Source organism: Lonchura striata, chromosome 2, assembly GCF_050655825.1.
Source record: "Lonchura striata isolate lonStrDom1 chromosome 2, ASM5065582v1, whole genome shotgun sequence".
NCBI classification, from domain to species: domain Eukaryota; kingdom Metazoa; phylum Chordata; class Aves; order Passeriformes; family Estrildidae; genus Lonchura; species Lonchura striata.
In genome coordinates this window covers 4,184,168-4,206,618 of record NC_140704.1, presented here as the reverse complement: position 1 = coordinate 4,206,618, position 22,451 = coordinate 4,184,168, and the positions used below count along the sequence as shown (strand labels likewise).

Below are 22,451 nucleotides of genomic sequence, written 5' to 3'. Positions count from 1 at the left end.
ATGGGAGATTCCAAATCATAGTCGTCCTATCTTGGTCTGATTAACACCACCACTGCTAAGATCTTTTAACTTAAAAATGAAAAAAAAAAGATAATCTTAATAAAACTTTAGTATCAGTAAGGAAAGTTAATAAAAATATTAACAAACACACATAAATGCCTATATTTCCATAGAAGTGACCAGAAGAATTTAGCTGACTTAAAGGCAGTTTTGAACCCTTTTCATTTTCCTGCAGTTGGTACAGCAGAATCTTTAAGGACAGTACTTGGAATTTGGTGTTTAGGTTTTTATTTCCCAGGCTCCAAGAAGCTTGTAAACATACTGGGATCTCTAGATGAAGCACAATTTCAAAACTTTCAACAATTTTTTTTGAGTTCAGTGTTCCTTATGAAACAGGGTTGTGAGAAAGAATAGCTTGATATCTTGAAGTATCAGAATTCTTGCTTTTTTTTTTTCTCTCTTTCTAAAGGATCCAGCTACTTTTAACTTTACAGACATCACTGCTCTCCCTAACAGTGGTTGTGTTAGGCCTTCCAAACCAGCTGGTTTGAAGGGGATTTGCTGCAGGAGGGACGTGGAAGGGAGAGGGAGTAAATGGAAGAGACCTCTTGACTCCACTCGGGTAAGGACTAGACCCATGTCAAAATTAAAAGGGGAGGTTTTTCCTCTCCATTCCCCCTTTCACTTTCACCTCAGGAAAACCCAAACAAGTCCAGGCTCGCCATCTCCATCCCCCATTCCAAACTGCAGGTTCACGTCTCTGAAACCACTGAAATCACTGAGGTGAGCGCAGGGACAGAGCCCCAGTGACTCTCACGAGACTCTGCAGTGAGAGCAACAAGACTCAAACCCCCATGGAGGAGCAGAGGTGCATTTATCTCCGACACAAATTTGTCTCTTTTAACCTTCCCACTTTCCCTTCTGTGGGAAATGGAGGCTTTGAGGAGATGGAAGGAGAGCCACGACACAGAGGGGATGGGGCTCTGCGGCAAGCACATTTCTCTCCCTCTCAAGAGTCTTCATAGAGGTGCACAGAGAGAAATGAAAGAGAAAACCATTTCTAGTTCTGCTCCTTGTTTTTCCTATGTGGAATGTGTTTGGAGAATTGTTTACCTGGGGGTGATTGCTTGATTGAATTCTGGTGAGGATTGTTTAAGCCTGATGGACAATCCAACCCACCTGGGGTCTGAACTTGAGAGAGGGTCACGAGTTGTGTTGGAGTCAGAGAAAGTAGGATGTAGTTTTAGTATCCTCCTTTTATAGAATATATTAATGTATTTTAACATAGTTATAATAAAGAAATAATTCAGCCTTCTGAATTGAGTCAGACATCATCATTTCTTCCCATTGGGTTCGCCTGCATTTACAAATAGGGCTGAGTTGCTGAGGGGTCAACTTTAACCTCAGCAAGGAGTAGAGCAGCTCTGATCTCCTGCCCCAGCATCTCTGGTGGCCTTCAAATGATTGTCTTTTGTTTCATCCTGTTCATCACCCTCTCAAAGGGTCTGGAGCACTCATTTCCCCATGTTCTTGGGAGGAATGGACAGAGAAAATGAAGCCATGTGCCCTCTCCTGAAGGAAAACGTTTTACTTTTCCTTGTTAAGTGAAGAATAGGTATTTGAGAATAAGACTGGTAAAAAAAAAATGTGTATGAGGAGGCAGAGCAGAGCCAGAATGCACCCAAAAAGTGGCTGGAAAGGTTTATTCAGCTCACAGCACTCCTACATGAGTGATGAGAGACCCAGAGGATTCTGACAGAGGTAGGGAGTGAAAACACCAGGGATCAAACCAGTCTGGGGGAGAGCTCTGCAAGCAGCTGATCTTCCAGTTTACTGAGAGAATTGTAAACTATTGGGGAAAAAAATTCAATCAACTCCCCAAATAACCATCTTCTTTCTACTACAACTCCTCTTCCTCCCATTTGATTTTTGGACTGAACGACATATTTTGTTTTAAAGGCTGTTTCTGCCTTCAGATCTGCAATCCAATTACTTCTGCAGAGAGGGAGAGGCCCTTCTGAACAAAATATCATTCTGCTTTCACAAAAGAAAATATTGGTGACTTTTTTCCACCTTTCTTCCTTCAACAGAAAAGAACTGCTAGATTCACTAGCTCTGTCTGACCTCAGATTTTCATTCAAGTGAACAAACTGTCTGCATGGGGCTTGTCCTGCCAAACATCTGTCTGAGTTCAAAGCATGGAGATGGTGGTTGGGAAGGATCTCTAAAGCTGTTTGCTCCAATTTCCTCCTCTGAGCAGAACCATCAATACTCACCCACCTCAGCCAGATCTTTGTCTGGCTAAATTTTTAATAACCCCAAGGTCAGAGGTCTCACAGCTTTTAAGTCACATATTTCAGTGTTCCACCATCTCCTGGTACATTTTCTGTTTTCTTAACATCCAACTGGAACCTCCCAGTCTGCAGTTTATGAGTATTATTCCTTTTTATAACATCTGCTATTACCAAGCAGAATTTGGCTCCATCATCTTTGTAAATTATCTTCCAGATCACTCCTGGTACCAAACAGATCCCTCCTCATCTTCCTCTTTGCCAGATTAAAGCAGCTCAGCTCCTTCAGCCTCACATCACAGCTCATGTCCTTTGGATCCCTGATCCCATTTCCATCTTTGCCCCAGCTGAAACTTTGAGTAGCCCAAGGACAGTCCAAAAACTCTTTGTTTTCTGGGAACAAATCCCTCAGCAGCTGCGGGGCTGGACTGGCAGATAATGAGGCTTTTTTTTCAAGTCAGATCCTCACTTGGAAGTGTCTGTTCAGACTGAGTGGTCCAGATTTCACCCCAGGGGGATTTATAATATTTAATCTTGCCTCTCTTTGTCTTTAACACTTGAATGCCAGGTTCCACAGAACATAATTTTAACCACAAAAGGTCACTTACACCATCCAATGAAGAGAAAGACCCATTTCCTCAGTTTATCTGTGGAGTAGGTCATCACTATAGCAGTGTGTAAGTAGCAGCCTTCCACAAACATCCAGAAGAAGTTGGTCACCACAAAGTAATTGTAGACAGTGGTAATACATCGACACCAGGGCTAGAAAGGGAACAGAAAAGAATATTTTAAAATCATGGTGAGAACATTTTAAAGATTCTGTATGTCATTATTCCCTTAAAAAAAAATATAAATGATAAAATTCACTCATGGGATGCAGATTTATGCTGTGGCTTGGAATCACAATATTTTAGGTGCTGACAGGAACTCACTGATCCATCTGTACCTTCTGCTGAGACTGGCTTTGACCATAACATGCAGGATCTGCTGTACCAAACCTGTCTGGAAAATTCAGGTTCCAGAACAAGGCTCCAAGAGGAGCAGGTCATGTCAGCACAGGTGAGCTGTGTCAGTGTCATGGTCTTGCTTAATTTCCATTGAGGCACAACTGATATTTAAAGGAAAAAAAAAATATTTCAAAGGCATGTTTTTATCAGCCAATTCATCCCCTCTGTTCCTGCCACTGGTGCTTCATTCTGTAAGTCACACCTGAATTTTAAGTCACATGGCACCTCCGATTTTTGCTACAGACTCAACAGGAACCTTTTGTAAAATGTGAGAAAATGTGTTTTTTTTCTCCCCAGAATGGCCGTGCAGTGAGAGCACAGCTGTGGGAGGCACAATTAGCTCTAAATGGGAACATCCCAGCAATAAATCACAAGGAACTGAGAGTAATTACCACAGTGCTGCTCACTTAAGTCTGGGAAAACTTCCTTCTTACCCAGCAGACATCGAGTGCACTCCCTGGGGCACAACTCTCGTTACCTGGGTTCTCTGCTATCACTGATTTTGGTCATTTTGGTCTCACCATTCTCCAGCCTTTTAACTAACTCTAGTGAAGTATTTCCAAGTTTTACCCTCAGTTAATTTTGTTGTAGCCTTCATATGCAGGAGATGCTGATGGTCTACAGGCAGCCAACAGAGCATCAGATGCACCACCAAGCCCAGTAAAATTCTGAGGTTTAAGAATTTACTGGGCAAGAAGCACACTTACAAAATGACAGCCCATCCACAAGTTGTGATCACTTCTGTGTATTGAATGGGAATAAAAAGAAGAAATCTTTCGGATGTATTAACGCTATCATTTCTGTATTATTTCATTAACATTTGAAATTTAGTTTGGCTTTACACTTAAAATAGGATTAAAGCCCAAAACAACCCAGAAGAAACTTAAACATTTTGTTTTCAAATGTCTGTTTAAACCAAATTCCCTTCCCTTCCCTTCCCTTCCCTTCCCTTCCCTTCCCTTCCCTTCCCTCCCCGTTTTTGTACAAAAAGTCAATTTTTGTACATCAATTGCACATCCAAGTCATTTTTTCCTGTGTCAGAACGAAGAGGAGCTGGCTGGTGGATTGGGAAGATTTTGGGACAAACAAATACAAATAATGGTGATGAGATCTCTCTCTGCACGACTTCCATAGGAGACCAGAACAAAATGAATTTTGAGCAAGTCCTTGGTGGAGTTATATAAATTGAATAGAATTCAATAAAATTGCAAAGCTCCTTAGTTCACACCTTTCTGTTTATGTGACTGAGGATTCCTGATCCCCACATGTACCCACCATTAGGCTCCAGATAACTGCACCATTTCCTTCTTGATTTTTTTTTTTGCAAGCATTATAAACTTAATGCAAAATATTTCCACATTGATGCTTCTGTATCTGCTATTTAATCAGCACTGATCAGCACAGAAGAGATCACATCAACAGCTAAAATAAATGATGTTAACATTCATTCTGGTGGTGTTATTTTGACTGACTTATCCCACAATCACATAACAAAGTTATCACCAAGCTTGTAAAAAGCACCTTTCCCAAAAAGGTTGCAGAGAAAAGATGAGTTAATGAAAACTGGAGCATGTGATGTTCCATCCTTATATTTGCAGGTTTATATTTTCATTGTCACTTTGTGCTCACATTTTAAGAGGTATTTGAGTCCCGTCTCCAACAGATTTTTCCTAAATAACTTAAAAAATCTCAATAAAGATTTGCAGCATATTCATGAGGGCAAGTCACACAGGATGAAACTGTTGACCATATAGCTCCTAAACTCCATCTTCTGGAGTGTGAGACTGCCAGAAGCACAGACAGAGCAAACACTGAATTAACAGAATTTACATTTTCTCAAAGGAGTGTCTGGGCGAGTAATAATAGAGATTTATGCACAGACATCTTTATGTGGGCACTAAGGATTTCTTTGTTTGTTTTCCCAAAGCATGGGGCTGAAGTTCAGATGTCAAATCTCACATTTGAAGAGCTAATCAAGGATGGTGAGTGCCCAGCTGACACTGAAATGAAGGCAAGCATGGAAGTCTCTCTGAGCACATGGCTAAATGTCCCCTGAAATATCCAGACAAAGAAACTCAGCACCCTGAGCTCCAGGGCAGGGCCCTGCCACCTCCCTGCACCCACCTCATTGCTCTCGTGGATGTTGTGATCTATCATTTGAAGCAGAAACCACATCACATTCCTCAGGATGAACGTGGTGATCAAGTTCCAGTGGATAATATTCCGCAGGCATCTGATACTCCTGAGCAGGGAAACACACTGAAGTGAACATATATGATGAATATATCCACCCACACATCAATAACCATATAAAACAAATGAGTAAATTCTGTTCATTGCACAGTTTATCCCCCTGCAATCCCTCTGTTACTCTATGAAACAGGAGATTTGTGTTTTTTGCAAAGCCACGGACAACAATTTGTCTTGACAACACAGTTGAATCAAGTCAAGCAAGTCAAACTGCTTGAATCTACTAGAAAAAATAAATCAAACATTCAAACTGTTATTTCATCCTTGGTTATTAGTTTTGCTCCCATTCCCTCCATCTCTAGAACAACTGGAATTGATAGAAAAGCCTCAGAACAATCAGGCTGCCCTGGAGGCTGCTGAGCTGCTCACAGAAGGAGATTTAGTGATAAATATTCGTACTGGAGTGGCAAAGCTGGAATTTGGTTAATTCTTGAACAGGCTCACCTGTGTGAGTCTGGATTAATGCAACATGAGAGCACAAACTGCCTGCTTTTCAATCCTGGGCTTGGCTGGCTTAAATTTTACCTTAAATGAGGCAGAGCTGCACATCCTCCTTCATCAGGAAATATTTGTGTCTGGTTTTGGTCCCTCCCCAGCCCCCATTCAGGTACAATGGAAATTATGAGCACAAAGTAAAATGTGAGCTACAGTAAGCTGGGACACAGTGCCATAAAACAAAAGTGGGCACATCTGAAATATACTTGCTGCTGGAAATGGCAGCCAGGGCATGATGCTATTGCCAGAAAATAAAGCATAACTGAGGCAAGGCAGAGTTACTTGTGACAGGTTCAGTCATTTAAGACCAGAACATTTCTCTTCTGATTCTTTGTGAACTGGTAAAGGCTGGCAAGTGCCAAGTTGCAGCGTTGCAATTACAGAATCTTCAATTAAATGATCTTTTCTCAGCAAAAAGCAAACCCCTCCATTTATGAAAATCATTTCCACGGGGGTTCAAAGAGCCAGAGCACTTTGTGGGATTTGGCAGTGGCCATATCAGGCTCCCTGCTTTCCAGGGAAGCTGCCAGAAAATGTGGGACAAACACAGAAAGTGGCTCAAAGCTGCTCAGCTGGAAGGGACTGATCGCACCCCAGGGACAACAGAACGAGAGGCACAATCCAAAAACCAAGTTTTTGTTGCCTCAGGTCTTTTGCAAGGCAAACAAGCCACTCTTCTTAATGATGAACACTATTTTCCTACCATAAAACACTCATTGTGCTGTGCTTAGGATTAAATTTGTCAGTTTTAGGGCCAGAAGGAATTCTGTGATGCCCTTCAGCCTCACAAATCTCTCAGAGATTTCAAGCAATTCAGTAAAAAACCTCAAAAAACAGAAGACCTCCCACATATGAGATACAGAGACACTCAGAGGTATAACCCTGCTAAGCCAATGTTAAAATCATCTCTGAGTTTAACAACTCAGGCTGCCAGAATGAAATTGGTATTTGGTTTGGGAGCCTCAGTGACTCATGATGAGTTAATTTGGAGAACAAATCTCCAGCTGCTCAAGCCCTTTCTCTTTTATTTAAGCTACAAACTCCAAAATGCTGCTCTCAGACATGTCAGACCCATCTCACTTTGAGAATTTCACTTTTAACAAAAGAATGAGGTTCAGGGTTTGGCTTTCAAAGAAATGAGGCAACCAAGCTGCCCATGCTGGGCTCCTGGAGAGCACCTGGCTCTGAGACATCCTGCTCAGGGCTGTCCCTGTGCCTCATCCTGCCCAAAAATGTCCTGCAGCTCCCCTTCACCTACGTGTTTTATTTACTCCCTCCAGGTCATGGATTAGCAAACGAAAGGATGAGTTTGAAACATTGCTTCTAGGGAGAGAAGGAGACAGGGGACTAAAACTAAGGAAATTCAGGTCAATCTGTGAGTTATTGAGATGAAATTAATTGCTTTTGAGAGCTTTAATCACAAAACAGATTTGGTACAATTGCCACCTGGATGTATTTCTTGGCAAAGGTAAGATAAAAGGAATGGGGAAAAAAAACTTCCTTGCTGCAGGCATCCTTTTAGATATAGCTATAGTTAGGTATTTTTTAGTTTAATCATCCCATAATCTGGAATATTACTAAATCTGGCTAGGGGAAATCTTATTGCCACAAGATTTACAGCAGGACATTGGACTGGGCAGACAGGCAAACAAGATCAAATTAAGAGTTGTAGATTTTTGGATCATAAAAAAGAGATTTTCTCCCAGGAAGATCCCAGTCAGCAAAACCACATTTTCTTCTTTGACAAGCTCAGTGGACTTGATGATCTCTTCTTTCCCAACCTTAGCAATTCTATGGTTCTAAGTTTTTATCTAGTGCCTAAATGATCTTTGTGCTCCTTACTGCTTCTTGGTTCCTATTGGTTTTTATTCTTTCCCATCACTCTGCATCCTTCAGATTTTTAGTGGTGGAGGGTCTGGTCTGTGTTGGAAACCTCCAATCTTAACAGATAATTATCAAAACACTCCTTGTTTTCAAAAAGACCCATTTGTAGAGGGAAGGTGTGCTCCTGGTGCAAATTAAGTATATCCTGGTGTAAATTAAATTAAATATAAATGTAGCCAACAGCTGGAATTGACCAAAATGAAGCCTGAAGCTTTGGCTTTGGACGTGCAACAGGGACAGTTGGCTCTCCTGTCCCACTGCCTTTAGCAAAAGCCATATTTTGGGTATGAGAAACCTCACAGCACTGCCTCATTCCTTTTTGGAGACACTGGGTGTGTGACTTGCATGGTAAATAGGTTCTTTCACCTGCTAAAAAGCTTCCTGTCTTTGGGGCTAACAGAGCCATGAAAGATAATCTGAGAGATGTCTGAAAGTGTCACAGACTTTCTCAAATAACTCAGGCAGTGATGTGATCCCAGGCATAGAATGGTTTTAACCTTTTCCCTTTTATCTTTTTTTTTTTTTTTCTGTTTGTTTGTTTTGTTGTGGGTTTTTGTTTTGTTTTGTTTTGTTTTGTTTTTTGTTTGTTTGTGGGTTTTTGGGTTTTTTTTTTTAGTTTTTTTGTTTGCTTGTTTGTTTTGTATTGTTTGGGTTTTTTCCCTCTAATTTTCTTTTAATAAGAATCCCAACTGGACACTGAAAATTTGTTATTGCTCACAATAAGCCCAGAGCCCGTGGTTCTGTCTCCTAAATACCACCAGCACAGAAATCAATGGCAGTAATGCAATTCACAGCCAAGGGCAGGGAAAGCTTGAGAAATAACTGTGTCAGGTTTCTAGTGGGGAGGGAGAATCTGCAGGATGATAAAGTGTGGAGGCTGCAGGGCACAGCAGGGCTGCAGTCCATGGAACAGGGAACAATCTCTTGGCAGCCACCTGAGAAAGCTGCTCTCATTTTCAGGTGGGGGAGTTATTGTAATTTAGCAGGTGTAAAGCATCTGGAGGGATACTGAGGAAAGGGCTCCTCATTCCAGGCTTTATTCAGGTGAGACTGCTCTGCTGGGCTCAGGAGCTCACCCTGTGCACAGAACTCATCTCTGCAGCCAGGCTGGAGTCTGGGGTGGGCACTGAGTGAAGAATACTTCCCAAACTGGGCAGCAAAAGTGCTGAACAACAGGAGACCTGCAGCACAGATAGTGTTTGCTGAAAGGACAAAGCTGACCTTGCCACACTCATTCATCTCAAAGCCTGAAGAAAAAAACTCGGGATATTCATAGGAGTAATTTGTCCCCCACAGGCTTTTTCCTGGTTCTTCGTAGCTTAAATTTATGAGCCTTAATTTAAATGTAAATACCCCCGTTATTCATGGAAATGACCTGTCCCATTTTGAAAACTTAAAACACTCGTATCAGTCTCCTATGACAATGAGCCCCACAGTTCCTTTCTCCTTGAGTAATTATTGGCTTTGCTCTGAGGAGTGCAAAAGTAACCAAGCCTGTGCTCCAGGAGCAGCAATAACACAGAAAAAGAATATTCCAATCACACTGCAACTGGCAGGAGGTGGAATTTAAAACATGTGAAGCTGTGCTAGAATTTAGTGAACTGAGCTTTTCTGGAGGCACGGGGCTGGCATGAATGAATTCCTTCAAAATCCAGAAGCTAAGAAATTCGGGGTTGCTCTTAGGAGGGGGATATCACAACCTGGGGGTGGTGGCAGTGGCAACATGAAGAAATTGAGAGCACAGAGAGCAGAGAGCTGCCTCTGCAGAGGGACAGAATCATGTGGCAGAGGGGAGAAATGGGAGCTGAGGGGACTGGGTGCTGAACTGCTGCTTCACATACAATTACAGCACTGCTGGCAAGAATTGTGACTTACAGAGCCATTCAGAGCTCCCCAGCCCAAAGGAACAGATGATGGAAGGTTTCCCATTCATCTTCATGTCAGGTAACATCACTTGTGCCATTTCCACTTGTTTTACAAGCCTTGATGTGTGCTGAATGCAGCAAGAGCAGCAGCACAAATCACCAGCCCAGAGATCCTGAAGGCTGGCACCTCACAAGACACCACAGACTGAGGCTACGGGCTTCCACTGAGGAGGAATTAATTATTTCCTTCCTACTCTAATCATTTTCAGATAAAAATCACTGGTCAGGGCTTTGGCCTCACTCTTCTGCTAGCTCTTCCCTGGTGATGGATGCAATAAAGAGAGAAGTGACAGCAATTCACTCACCACAGACTCAAAGATTGAGGTCAGAACATAAAGAACGTCCATGTTCACTCAGAGCAGTGTGCCATTTAGGCTGGGACTCAGTCCCTGTGGGGATCAGTAAAAATTCATTTGGGAAAGAGCATTGGAAACAGGGGAGCTGAACTGCAAGTTGGTCCTTGCTCTTGCCTCCTTGCTCCTGGCAGTCAGAAGATATTCCTGAATCAGAGGCTGCATTTAAATGCATTAAATGACCTCACTGGTGGTCCCAGCTCCTCCCAGGAGTCACTGGACTCCTGTGGCAACCACATTTCTCTCCCTCTCAGGATTTTTCATAGAGGGGCATGGAGAGAAATGAAAGAGAAAACAATTTCAATTTTGGCTCCTTGTTTTTCCCATGTGGAATGTGTTTGGAGAATTGTTTCCCTGGGGTGATTGCTTGGTTGGATTCTGGTGAGGATTGTTTGAGCCTGATGGCCAATCCAACCCACCTGGGGCTGGGCTCTCAGAGAGGGTCACGAGTTGTGTGAGAGTTAGAGTAAGTAGTATGTAGTTTTGGTGTCCTCCTTTTATATAGTATATTAATGTATTTTAGCATAGTTATAATAAAGAAATCATTCAGCCTTCTGAATTGAGTCAGAAATCATCATTTCTTCCCATTGGGTTCGCCTGCATTTACAATAGACTCCTTTTGTGGTTTTGGTTCACTGGGGTCAGACCATGGATTACTCCACTAACATGATGGATTGAAGAGCTCATAACCTGTTGTGCACAGTAGAACACATTTGTCTGTGTGGGCTCCTCTTCTCTGCTTGTCTGCCCACCCTCAAGGGCTGGATGAGGAGGCATTTCCTCACAAATACACCCCCTCCTGTCCTGTGGGAGCTGCAAGGTGAAGGAACAGAAAAAGCCTGGATCTGGACAACAAGAAACTGCTCATCCACGGGCTGTGGGAGCAAACTGGGAGGAGTGCTTGGTGCTGCGTCCTGCAGTCCCACAGTTCATGCAGCAATCTCACCTCTGGCTGTGCCTGACAGCAGATTTTGGGCAGGAAATACCCCCCTGAAAGACAGCAAGGCACAAACAAGGGGTGTGTGTCACCCTGAGTGAAGGAGCAGGCAGAAGGAAAAGGATTTCCTTGAGAAGAGAAAAGGACAATTTCTGACATGAAGAGAAAATATATTGCCACTGGAGGCATCTTGGCTTTGTAAATGAAAGGGCTGATTGACTCCTGATGATTTCTTAAGAACCAGTGCTTTCCCTGCTGAATGGTGTCCAGACACTCCTCCTGAAAGGGCAGGAGGTTCTGACCAGGGCCTGATGCTCAGTAGTCCTGCTGTGGGTTTAGCAGAGGTGTCCTCATCTCATGTGTTCATGTCTTCATCTCCTCATGTTTTGATGTCTTCATCTCCTTGTGTTTTCATGTCTTCACATCCTCATGTTTTCATGTCTTCCAGACATGTTCTTCCAGACAAAAGGTTAAGGAACAAGAAGCACAAATATAATTCTCTATCCTTCCATTTGGAGGGAATGATGAAGGAAGGAAGAAGAAGAACCAGCAGATCATTGATACCTGGCTCTGAGCATGGTGCCACCAGAAGAATTTTGTAGTTTTTTCATCATGGGTTGGTCTACACGACACCAAGCCTATTTCAAAGGTTTTGGATAGGGGAGTGTAGCAAGGAACAGCACACTTTCATGGGAGACTGAGTTTTGAAGTGTCTTGTTTTGTATTTGCAGGAATTTGGGGACAGCTGGCTTGTGCAGAGATGGGAAACAAAGCTGGGGAAGAACCTGGAGCACAAATCTGATGAGGAGCAGCTGAGGAGCTGGGGGTCTGCAGAAGAGGAGGCTCAGGGGAGATCTTCTCACTCTCTAGAACTCCCTGACAGGAGGGTGCAGCTGGGTGGGGGTCAGGCTCTTCTCCCAGGGGACAGGGACAGGACCAGAGGAAACAGCCTCGAGTTGCACCAGGGAAGGTTTAGACTGAGTATTAGGAAAAATTTCTTTGCTGAAAGAGTGGTCAGGCATTGGAACAGGCCCAGGGCAGTGGTGGAGTCACCATCCCTGGAAGTTCAGAAAACCATCTAGATGTGTCACTTGGGGACATGGTTTAGGGGTGGACCTGGCAGTGCTGGGGTAATTGTTGGAGTCAATGATCTTAGAGGTCTACTACAAGCTCAATGAATCTCCATGGGTGTGCAGGAAGATGTGGGTATTGCAGTGATTCCAGAGTGCCAGAGCCTGTCCCTGGCTGTGATGGGCACAGCAGATGAGATTATCTGGGATCTGGGATGAGCCTCCCTCTCACCACACACACAGAGCACTCAGATCTGCAGCAGGTTGGACATGAACAAGAAATTAAGGTGAAAGCAAACATGCTTCTCCTTGGCCTTCTTAATTAGTAAATGAAGAGCCAGGTGTGTTGTGAGAACCCCTTTATTTGTTCTGAGAACAGACCACGTTGTTCCCTGACAGTTTCCAGCCACCAGCATCCTGAACTGCCTCATGTGCAGGTGTCAGAGCTGGGCTTCCTCAAAGGAAAACAGCAGCAAAGGGGAAAAAAAAAGCAAATTCTCAGCAGCTGACTGCAGCTGGGTCAGGGGTGGGCAGAAAGAGCTTCTGATCGTTGATAGGAAGAGGATGTCCTGCTTATTTGTTCCACCAAATGACCTTAATTGTGTGATTTGACAGAGAAAGCAGAGAAATAGAAACCCCATTCCTTTTACTTGCAAAATTATCAGATCTGGAAAGGCAGAAAGAAAATCACATCAACTCTTTCTGTAAAGGTGGCCTCACTGATTCACAAATGGACATCTATGAATAGCCCTGGTACAATTCAAAGTAGCTTTCTGTTGATTTATTGGGGTTTTATTCTCACTCTATCCATACAGTGTTTTTTTTCCTCTGGGATGCACAGAGCCACTATTTTCCGATTCAAAGCATGAGACAAACAATTAACATTAACAATCATAATAATGTGCCAGCGTGGTTGAAAGCCCTCTGAATCAGTTGAATCATCTGCATAGAAATAATTGCAAATGAAAACTTTATTAAGGAAGCTTGGAAACCTTCTATTAATTCATGTAGTATTCCATTAATAATGATGTTCAATTAAGGCTGCTGTCCCAAAGTCTCTCTCTGGAAACAGCTGATAGGAGAAATAGGAGTGCACTTTGCTGGAGCCCTTCTCATCCCACCACTGGAACACACCAGAAGGAGAATAATGGATAATACTTAAAAAACTATTTCCCCTCTTTAGTCTTTTCTGGGGCAGGCAAAGCACATGCACAACCTATAAATGGCACGGAGTGGGAAGAATACCTCACAGCAAGTTATTTCCCAGGCTCTGTGTCTGTCAGGGCCTATTTGTTTTCACCCACATGGAAACCTCCCCTGAGGTCCCCATGGTTTTCCCCGTGTGCTCAATCAGATTCTGGAGCTGCTAATGCTTCCAGATGGGAACAGCAGCTGGAGAGGCTGGCAGGGAAAATCAGCTTCTTGGTGGCACTTGCCTGGGGGAATGTAAATATTCCCACAGGAAAAGCAGGGGAAGGATGGAATACTGGAAGTGACAGCTTTATCATGAGGACGGGAGTGAAATGCTCAGGTGAAGAGGAGAAACAGCATTTTCCATGAGTATTTAGGATGTGCAGAGACCCCAAAAATAAACTCACTGTGGAACCATCTGTGTGTTTGTCTTTTCCAAAGCTGCGCTCTCCTGCCTTCAAGCCAGTTTTTAATGGCAGGGCATGGGGCATCCTGCCTGCTTTAGACACAAAGGTTTCTGCACTGATGTTCCAGGGGTGGGAGGGATGCAGCCAACACAAGACAGAGAGGCAGGGCAGCCCCAGAGTGGCTGTGCTCACTGCTGAGATAAGGGACAACAGAAACCCAGCCCCTGCATGCTCCACAAACACAGCTCCAACCTTAACTCTGCCACCAAGTCACCCACGGGAGAAAATTCCCAGTTTTCACAAGAATGATAAAAATACAGATCACTTCATTTAGTGCAGCATATGATTGTGGCTGCAGAAAAAGATTTAGGACTTTGCTCTAATTTGATTTGTTAAAAGGTGGTCAGATGCCAGTAATTTTTGAACAAAGAGAAAACAGAGCTGCAAAGGAATTCTTTGAACACAAAACACCTTACAGCTCAGGTTTTCTGACAGATTGTAGTTATCAGCCCACATTGTGGAAAGCTGAATGTTTTCCATGGAGAGACCACTGCAGTGGGATTGCCCACATCCGAGGCAGAACTTCAGAAGTCAGAGAGGGAGAGTTCAGAGTAGCTGATCTGGCTGACAGCAGCTGTTTGGGAAATACAGTGTACAGCATGTCCTCATTCATAATCCCCTTAAGGGAGAATACCAAAAAAAAAAAAAAAAAAAAAAAAAAAAAAAAAAAAAAAAAAATCTGAAACAAAATTAATTTAAAAGACCAGCTAGAAAATTCAAAGGTTATGGTTTTGTGTTTTTTTTTTTGTTTGGTTTTTTTTTTTTTTGTTTTGTTTTGTTTTGTTTTGTTTTTACTTTTAATACAATTTCACAATTAGCAAAATTTATTACATTATCTACATTTGCAGATACTGTGGTGATAAACCAAGGAGGAAAGTCTGAACTGCTGATGCTGCTGTTCACATTCTCCTTGGCCTCATTTACACCAAGACATGGTGTGAAATATTTAATTATTTTGGAGCATTTGGCCAGGAATTGAGGAAAGATTGGCAACCTCCCAAATAATCATCCTGTGCTTGGTCCTCATTCTCATGGTGCTCACTGGGCATTAGGAAATGTGTCCAGGGGCTCAGCCTGGGCACGTCCCCAGGGAAGTTGCTGTTCCCATAACAGGCAGAGGCAACCCAGAGCTGCCAGGGGTGTCCATGGCCCATTCAGGGGTGACAAAAACCTCCACCTCTCCCCTCTCTCATGTTTTAGCTGACAAAAGCAATGTGCAGCAGCAGAATTCACAGAACCGTGCAATTGTTTAGGGTGCAAAACACCTCCAAGATCATCAAATCCAACCACTGATGCAGCACCCCTAAACTCTGTCCCCAGGTGCCACATCCACAAGTTTTTTGGGAATTTACAGGGCTGGTGACTCCACCACTACTCTGGGCAGCCTGTTCCAATGCCAGACCACTCCTTCAGTGAAGAAATTTCCCCAATATCCAAACTAAAGTGCTCCTGACACAACCTGAGGCCGTTCCCTCTCCTCCTGTCCCTGTTCCCTGGCAGCAGATCTGTCCCCCCCTGGCTGTCCCCTCCTGTCAGGAGCTGTGCACAGCCACAGGGTCCCCCCTGAGCCTCCTTTTCTCCAGGCTGAGCCCCTTTCCAGCTCCTTCAACCCCTCCTGGTGCTCCAGACCCTTCCTCAGCTCTGTTCCCTTCTCTGGACACACTTCCGCATCTAAATTATCTTTTAGATTAGACAGAAGAGGAAGTTCCTGAGTGCTGAACAATTACAGTGGAGTTAGTGAGGGACCTATGTACAATTTAATGGATGAAAACTGAAACTGAACCATTAAGCACTTGAACAGCTGCAGGTGCATCTGCAGTTCATAACTCTAAACATCATCTTGAAAACATATTCTCTGATTTTCCTTCCCAGAGATGACTCAGGATGTGGGTTTTTTTAAAATCAAATTGCACTCCTGAGCATGATTCATATATAAACTGCAAAGACCCAACTTTGCTTTCCTCCCTTCTCTGAAATCTTGGAAAATCTGCAGTGCTGGAAAAGCTCCATTGTTCCCAAAACCATTCCATCATCATCAGAAGTAGAACACAGACAAGTTTTAACTTGTCAGTCAACAAAGGTCTTGTAAGAACAGTTCTATAAATCAGAATTCAAAGAAGTTCATGTCCATCTCCAAAAACTCACAGCCAAAACTTTGGCAGCAACAGAAACATACCAGTAACACATTTCTAGCACAGGACCTGATACTCTTGATTGACTAAAGTTTTTTCTTCTACCACACTGCTCTGCTCTATGGGCTGGAAATCATCCTTTCATATCCACTCACAAACCTGTCTGTAGAGCACCTACATCCATTTTTCCTTGCACTGGCACTGCCCTTTGTCATAAGCAGCTCTTTAGTTTCCAGTGTTTATCCAATGGTGATGTATTTATAGGCAGCAACAACACTCCTCAGTGCCTTTCATTGTGCTAGGTTAAAATACCACAATTTCAGATGCAGCTTGTGAAATCTTTCACATTTTAAGAACAGAGCTCTCTGGGCACACATTTAATTACTGGTATTATTGCAGGAGCTCATGGGGGCCCTGCTGTCTGGGATTTTATTTTGTGTGGGGTAGGGTCTATACAAAAAGAGTAAAGAACAGATCCTAGAGATGTGAGATGAAGAGGGGGTGAGTAAAGGCAGTGGGAAGCAAAGGCAATGGCCTGGGGTTATGTTATGGTTTGACATTGGTGTCATGCTTTTATGAAAATGTATTTGCTTTTAAATGAGTGTGTGAGATGTGACTAGGTATAGAGCAGAGCAGGACTGAGCTTAAAAATAAAGGACAAAACTTTATTATCTTATCATAAAAGGAATACACAGGATTTAGAATGAAAACTTTTTACACCATTCTTTCTCTTTTTACCTAATTTTTACAAAAACACAGTGAGACACAAACTTGGATTTTTGATTAAGTTACTACTCTTTAGATAATTAATTTTCTAGTTTATTAAGGGAGAGAGGAGTCTTTCTTGTACTATAGACTCCTAGGAAACACAATTGTAACCTATGGTATATATATATATACTATATATATACTATATGTATACAGTATACATAGTAACTGCACACAGTAACTATACATAGTAACTAGAGAAAATTTGTTATTGTGAAAATTTGTTATTGTGTTACTACTGTGTATGGACCAAAACTGTTTATAGGGTTTTTTTAAAGGATACTTTGTTAAGGACTAAAAGAACAACTTTTTTTTGGGGGGGATTACAGTCTACACTTTTTGCTAACTGAAACCAAAACCAAAATTCCTCTGGGAGTTCTCTGCTTTTAACCCCTTGTGTTCTCAAACACGTGTCCAAAGCCTTTGGTAGTTAATCTAAATGTCAGTATCTAAACTTAACCACTAATTGGTTTGACTCCAGCTTCCTCAGAAAATTCACTTCCTTGTCAAACCAAAGCAGGTTAATCAATAGGAAAAGTGTTCCTGGCCTTCATCTGAGTTCACTGAATGAGACCCTTCACGGAGATTCAGGCAGTACAGGCACTTTGGGTGTTTTGTATTTAAAGATATCCCCCTCATTGGGTTTGCTCTTATTTACAGTTCCATAATTTTCATTCCTGTCTGTGGGAACTGGAAAAACAAAAACTTCCACAGACACTGAAAGATTTGATCTGCAACCTTAGAAGAAGCTTGGATTGATGTAAAAATACAGTATACAGCCATTAAGCAGAAAAATAATAAACTTATGCTTCCATAGCTGCAAGTAAGAATATACCTTAAATAAGTGAAAAACTGTACTAATAAGATGGTGAAAGGTTTATAATGTAAGAGTGTAGTTGCATAGAATAAGCTAAGAGTTTAGAAGTTATAATAGAAGAATACATGTGCATGTGAGACAGAAGACTATTGAACAAAAGCATCCACAGTGCAGCAGAAGTCAGTAAAAGTGATAGGTTAGAAAAGCAAAATAAACCCTCTAGCAACTGTTTATTAAGTTAGAAAGTTATATATTACCTTGTGACAAAGAAACTTGTGACTACTCTTGAACTATGGCTGACTGCTTGCTCCTGTAAAATCTCACAGTCTCTGAGACTGAGCAATAAATCTTTCTTAACCCAAAAATGGACCCATCCGTTCATTTCTAGTGGTGATATCTGTGTTTCTCTCTGGACTTCACTGACAGCCTGGCACAGAGCTGTGTTCAAACCCACATTGCACCCACCCCACCCCACCCAGGATTCCTGGGTGTGGGAACTCAAAATGTTGCTCAGACATTTTTGGAGGTTCCAGGCCCCGGTCAGAAGCATTTGAGACCCTGGCAGGCAGATGGAAACAGCTGTGATTTTGGGTTTGAGCCATGGAACGATTTACCAACCTTGCAGGAAGAACAAGAAGTCACAAAAGTTTAGATATTATAGAAGTAGTCACAAAGTAGAGGGAAGAATTTTTGAGTGCTGTACAGGGGGGTTTTAATGTTGTACAGGGGTTTTTACTTTGTACATGGAGGTCAGAGGTTTTAAGATGAAGGGATTTTGGCCTGTCCTCCCTCTTTCTTCTTCCTCACCTCCATGTTCTTGGTGATGTTGGCACTCACAGATTGGTTTAGAATAGAAAATCACCATTTAATATAGGCAATAGGCATTGGGGAAAAACTGTAACCATGTAACACGTAATGTACCATATAAAAGATAGAAAATCACCATTTAATATAGGTAATAGGCATTGGGAAAACTGTAACCATGTAACACGTAATGTACCATATAAAAGATAGAAAATCACCATTTAATATAGGTAATAGGCATTGGGAAAAACTGTAACCATGTCACACGTAATGTACCATATAAAAGACAGCAGCAGCCCTGGGTGGGAGAGAAGAAGCAGTCGGGAGTCAGAGAGGATGTCAGGGTGTGTGTGTGTCTCTGCCTGAGCTGTGAGCAAACCACAGCAGCCTGAGAAGAAAATCTTTTAGATAACTTGCAATAAACTGCCTTGAGACAGAAAACCAAGAGACTGCTGAGCCTTTCTTTGGAAGCACGGCTTGGAGGAGAAGTTTTTCCACCACATAGAGCCACCCCGTGACCTAGGGTGGTTTTCAACACTTGGGGAAGTTTCAAATTGCCTGAATCATGAGTGAAGGCTCTGCTATTGAAGTGGCAGATGGAACAGGCTGAGCTGGGCTGGGTGGGAAGGCAGGAGGTGATGTGGGACATGGAGCACTGACATGAACTCTGTGAGGTGATGTCCTGACCTGGGACTTGCTCCTTCCTCTTGCTCCACAAGAAGAAAGGACTGTGCCTTCGATGTGGAGCCTGCTCTGTTCTGATCACATCAAAAACTTCATCCTTTTAAATGCAAACCAGAACTAATGGTGCAGATCTCCTCCCTGCTTGAGATATCCTCATTCTGTAGGTTCTGAGAGGTGTCACATCACTTTGCTCTATGAAAACTGCTCTGTATTGATGCTCTGCCTTTCTCCTGATGGGTTTCTACAAATAATTTCATCAAACTCTTCCATTCTTACCAACAGCGGTCTGCAGCAGCAATCCTGCCAAGCCTGCAGCAGATTGAAGAGCAACAGGGTAGTTCAAAGGAGCTTGAAACAGGAGAGGATAAAGGAAAGTAGATAGGAGATGGTAAGGGGGGAGAAAAAGAATAAAATAAGTGATTGTATTGTATGAGAAAAAAAAAAAGTTCCAGTCTTTTGGGGAGAAATAATACGTGGGATTTAGGAAATCTATGTGTAATCATACAAAAGAATGGGAACACTGCCCTAGGCCTATGAGAAAAAAACTTATCAGATGCTTCACTGGGCAAATAGAAAGAGCTAAATTTAAGGGCTACAGGAAAGCAGAATTTCGACACCTCATAACTTCAATTTGCTTTCACTGTCACCATAGCAGTGACAAAAGATGTTATGACAATGTTTGTAGGTTTGGTTGTTTTTAGTGCTGCCTTTATCCAGCAAGAACATATCATTTTTAATCTGCTGCCTGTCAGCACTGTCCTTTATTGGATTCAAAACTCAGCAGGGATGTGGATGCTTCCCAGAACAAACACCTTTCTTCCCCTACTTCTTCTCTGATAACCATTGCACAAATAAAACTTATTCTGATGGAATCCACTCAGGTTACTGCTGGCCACTGCCAGCACATTGTTTAATAACAAATCAGGAGTTTTACAAAGAAATCTTATTCTACCTCAGAGGATGCTCTAACAGCACAGTGACAAGGGAAAATCCAGAACAAAGCAAGATAAGTTTCTGCATTATCAGCAACAGCAAAGAAAAAATGTGATTCAAAATAAGTATTTTAATCCTTTGGATTGTTTTAAATTATTTTATTTTTCTTCAGCTTGATTGGTATTACTGATAGCAGAATTCCTCCTATGGAAAATTTCTGCTTCAGCAGTTTGAGACTGTGATTCAGTGGGACAATGAGGCTGAGTCAGTGGAGGGAGGGAGGGAGGGAGCAAACCTTGACTATTAATGAGAACAAACAGACTCTGAGAATCCCAGAAGTGCAGATCCATTCAACAATGCCAAGTGAAGTGCCCTGAGCAAATCTCTCCAAGGCCTGTATTGGAGATCAATCCACTTCTACAGCACAGCTTGTGCACAAATTCTTTGTTTTTCCTTCTTGCTGTATTCCTTTCTGTTTGTGAGTTTGTTTGGTTTTGCGTGGTAAAGACAGAACAGCTCTCACAATTTTAAGACCACCAACATTTAGACCTTGAGCAAGTGATGTTGACTTGCAGCCACAGTGACTCACTGGCATTCAGCCACTGTGCCAGCAACAATCAAGGCCCTCTCCTTCACTTTTTATTATTTAGGTGCTAAATGAAATATTTACTGGCTTGGCTGTCATTGCACAGGTTCAGATGCGGCAGAACTGGAGAAAACAAGGCTAAAATGGATCTTCCCAAGAAAAGGGGGCTGAGCTCTCATCCCCTCCCAGCTGTGTGGGGGTCTCATGGACCCCACAAATGGCAGATGATTTCATCACCTGCAGAAGATTTCATCACTGGCTGCTCCATCTGAGATTCCTGACCCTTAAAGAAGTGTGTGACTACTCAGTGTTTAGGGCAGCAGGACTTTTCTGCTAAATGGAGGGTGGGTTGTGAATGAAGGATGAAGTTGCTTAAGGAATCAAGGAAGAATGAAGCTGGGTGCAAGGTGACAGGATAACTTGGAAAAATAGGGTAGAGATCCAGTTCCTTCCACCTTCCCAGTTCAGCACAAGTGAGGACTAAGCCCCACTGGGCTGGGGCAGCACCAGTGATGGTGAAGCTTATTTCCAAAAGCAGAACACCCTCCTGACCAGCTGAATATCACAGTAACACCCTTTTCCATGCCAGCCAAATATTTCCCCTGCTCCTAAACCCTCAGAGGGAGAGGTCCCAAAGCCTTGCCAGCAGATCTGTTCCAGCAGAGCAGGTGTGCTCCAGTCTCCCCCTTGAGACCGGGCTGCCTTTGGGATCCACCTGCACTGGCAGAGCAAAGGAAAATTGAGCAGGTCCCAGGGGAGAAGCACAAAAATTGGGAGCAGATGTAAAACCTGAATCTTTGTGGAGGTCTCTTCTATTTTCACTCTCAGCAGGGACTCGTGGAGTGAGGTAGATGGGGCAGGAATGAGGAACTGGCAGATTTCTACTTTAGGTCAAGATGAGGAGTTATCAGATTGTATTTTTTTGGCCAGGAATTACCTAAATTCTCTCCTTTCACCCAATTCCATCATACCTTCTTCCATCCAAAATAAAACAGCATAAAAAAAACAAACCACCAAATAATAAAAATTGATTATCAAACCAGATTTGTTCTTGGGGCACTTTATAGACATAAATGTGATGAAGATGTCCATAACCCCAAATTGGGTAGGGACAACCTGTAATGAAACATGAATTTGGGTTGCTTTTACTGGAACATCTCTAGATCTTTGGAAAACAGATGTATATTGACAGATCCTGAGGAATCCCATGCTGGTTAACTCTGGCTGCACACTGGACACGTTTTGCATGACACAATGTGAATTTGAAGAGATGGACTATCTTAATTCACAGCATGTACAGGGAAATTCTTAATTGCCACTACTCAGTTGTTGTTTCTGATGTTGAAGCTGACTGCAAAATTTAAACCTTAAAGTTTAAATAACAGAAGAACAATTTAGAAGAATTCAGGTGGGCCACCTTCGTGTTTGAAGCTGGATACATTTATATCATCCTACCTAATTGTTTTTGTGTTATTTACTGAAGCATTTATAAAAGGCTGAGCATAAAAGCAGGGAATATAGTTACTGCAATGAATAATTTGCATTCTTTATTCACTGCAAATTAATTCAGGACTCCAAGCACTGTGGGAATTAGCTTTATATGCACTGTAGAGGACTTGAAATGAAAGTTTAAACTGATGCATCATAAAAACTCCCATTTAATATTTTAAGGTGCTTTTTTTTGTTTCCATTAGCATAGATTATTCTGTCCATAGATGCTGAAGTGCAAGAAGATTCCTATTGTTATTAGAGAAGGCCTTGTTAAGAATGCTCAGAAGACTTAGCTAAGACTTTACTGATGCTCTGCTCCAGGAAAAACAGGAATTCTGGCACTGAGGTCACTGTCAATCATCCTGT

The 22,451-nt window shown here is 42.4% G+C and overlaps 1 protein-coding gene across 4 annotated transcripts in view; it reads right to left on the bottom strand.

Annotated features, from left to right (window-relative positions):
• Window positions 1-22,451, bottom strand: part of CRHR2 (corticotropin releasing hormone receptor 2) — a 151,690-nt gene that overhangs the window by 41,623 nt on the left and 87,616 nt on the right. For all 4 annotated transcript variants that reach the window (XM_085563003.1, XM_085563010.1, XM_077789598.2 and 1 more), the window contains 2 exons: window positions 5,423-5,540; window positions 2,900-3,053 (listed from right to left, as the gene is read on the bottom strand). In XM_085563003.1, coding sequence (XP_085419129.1) covers window positions 2,900-3,053; window positions 5,423-5,540 — 272 coding nt within the window. The remainder of the gene's footprint in view (window positions 1-2,899; window positions 3,054-5,422; window positions 5,541-22,451) is intronic.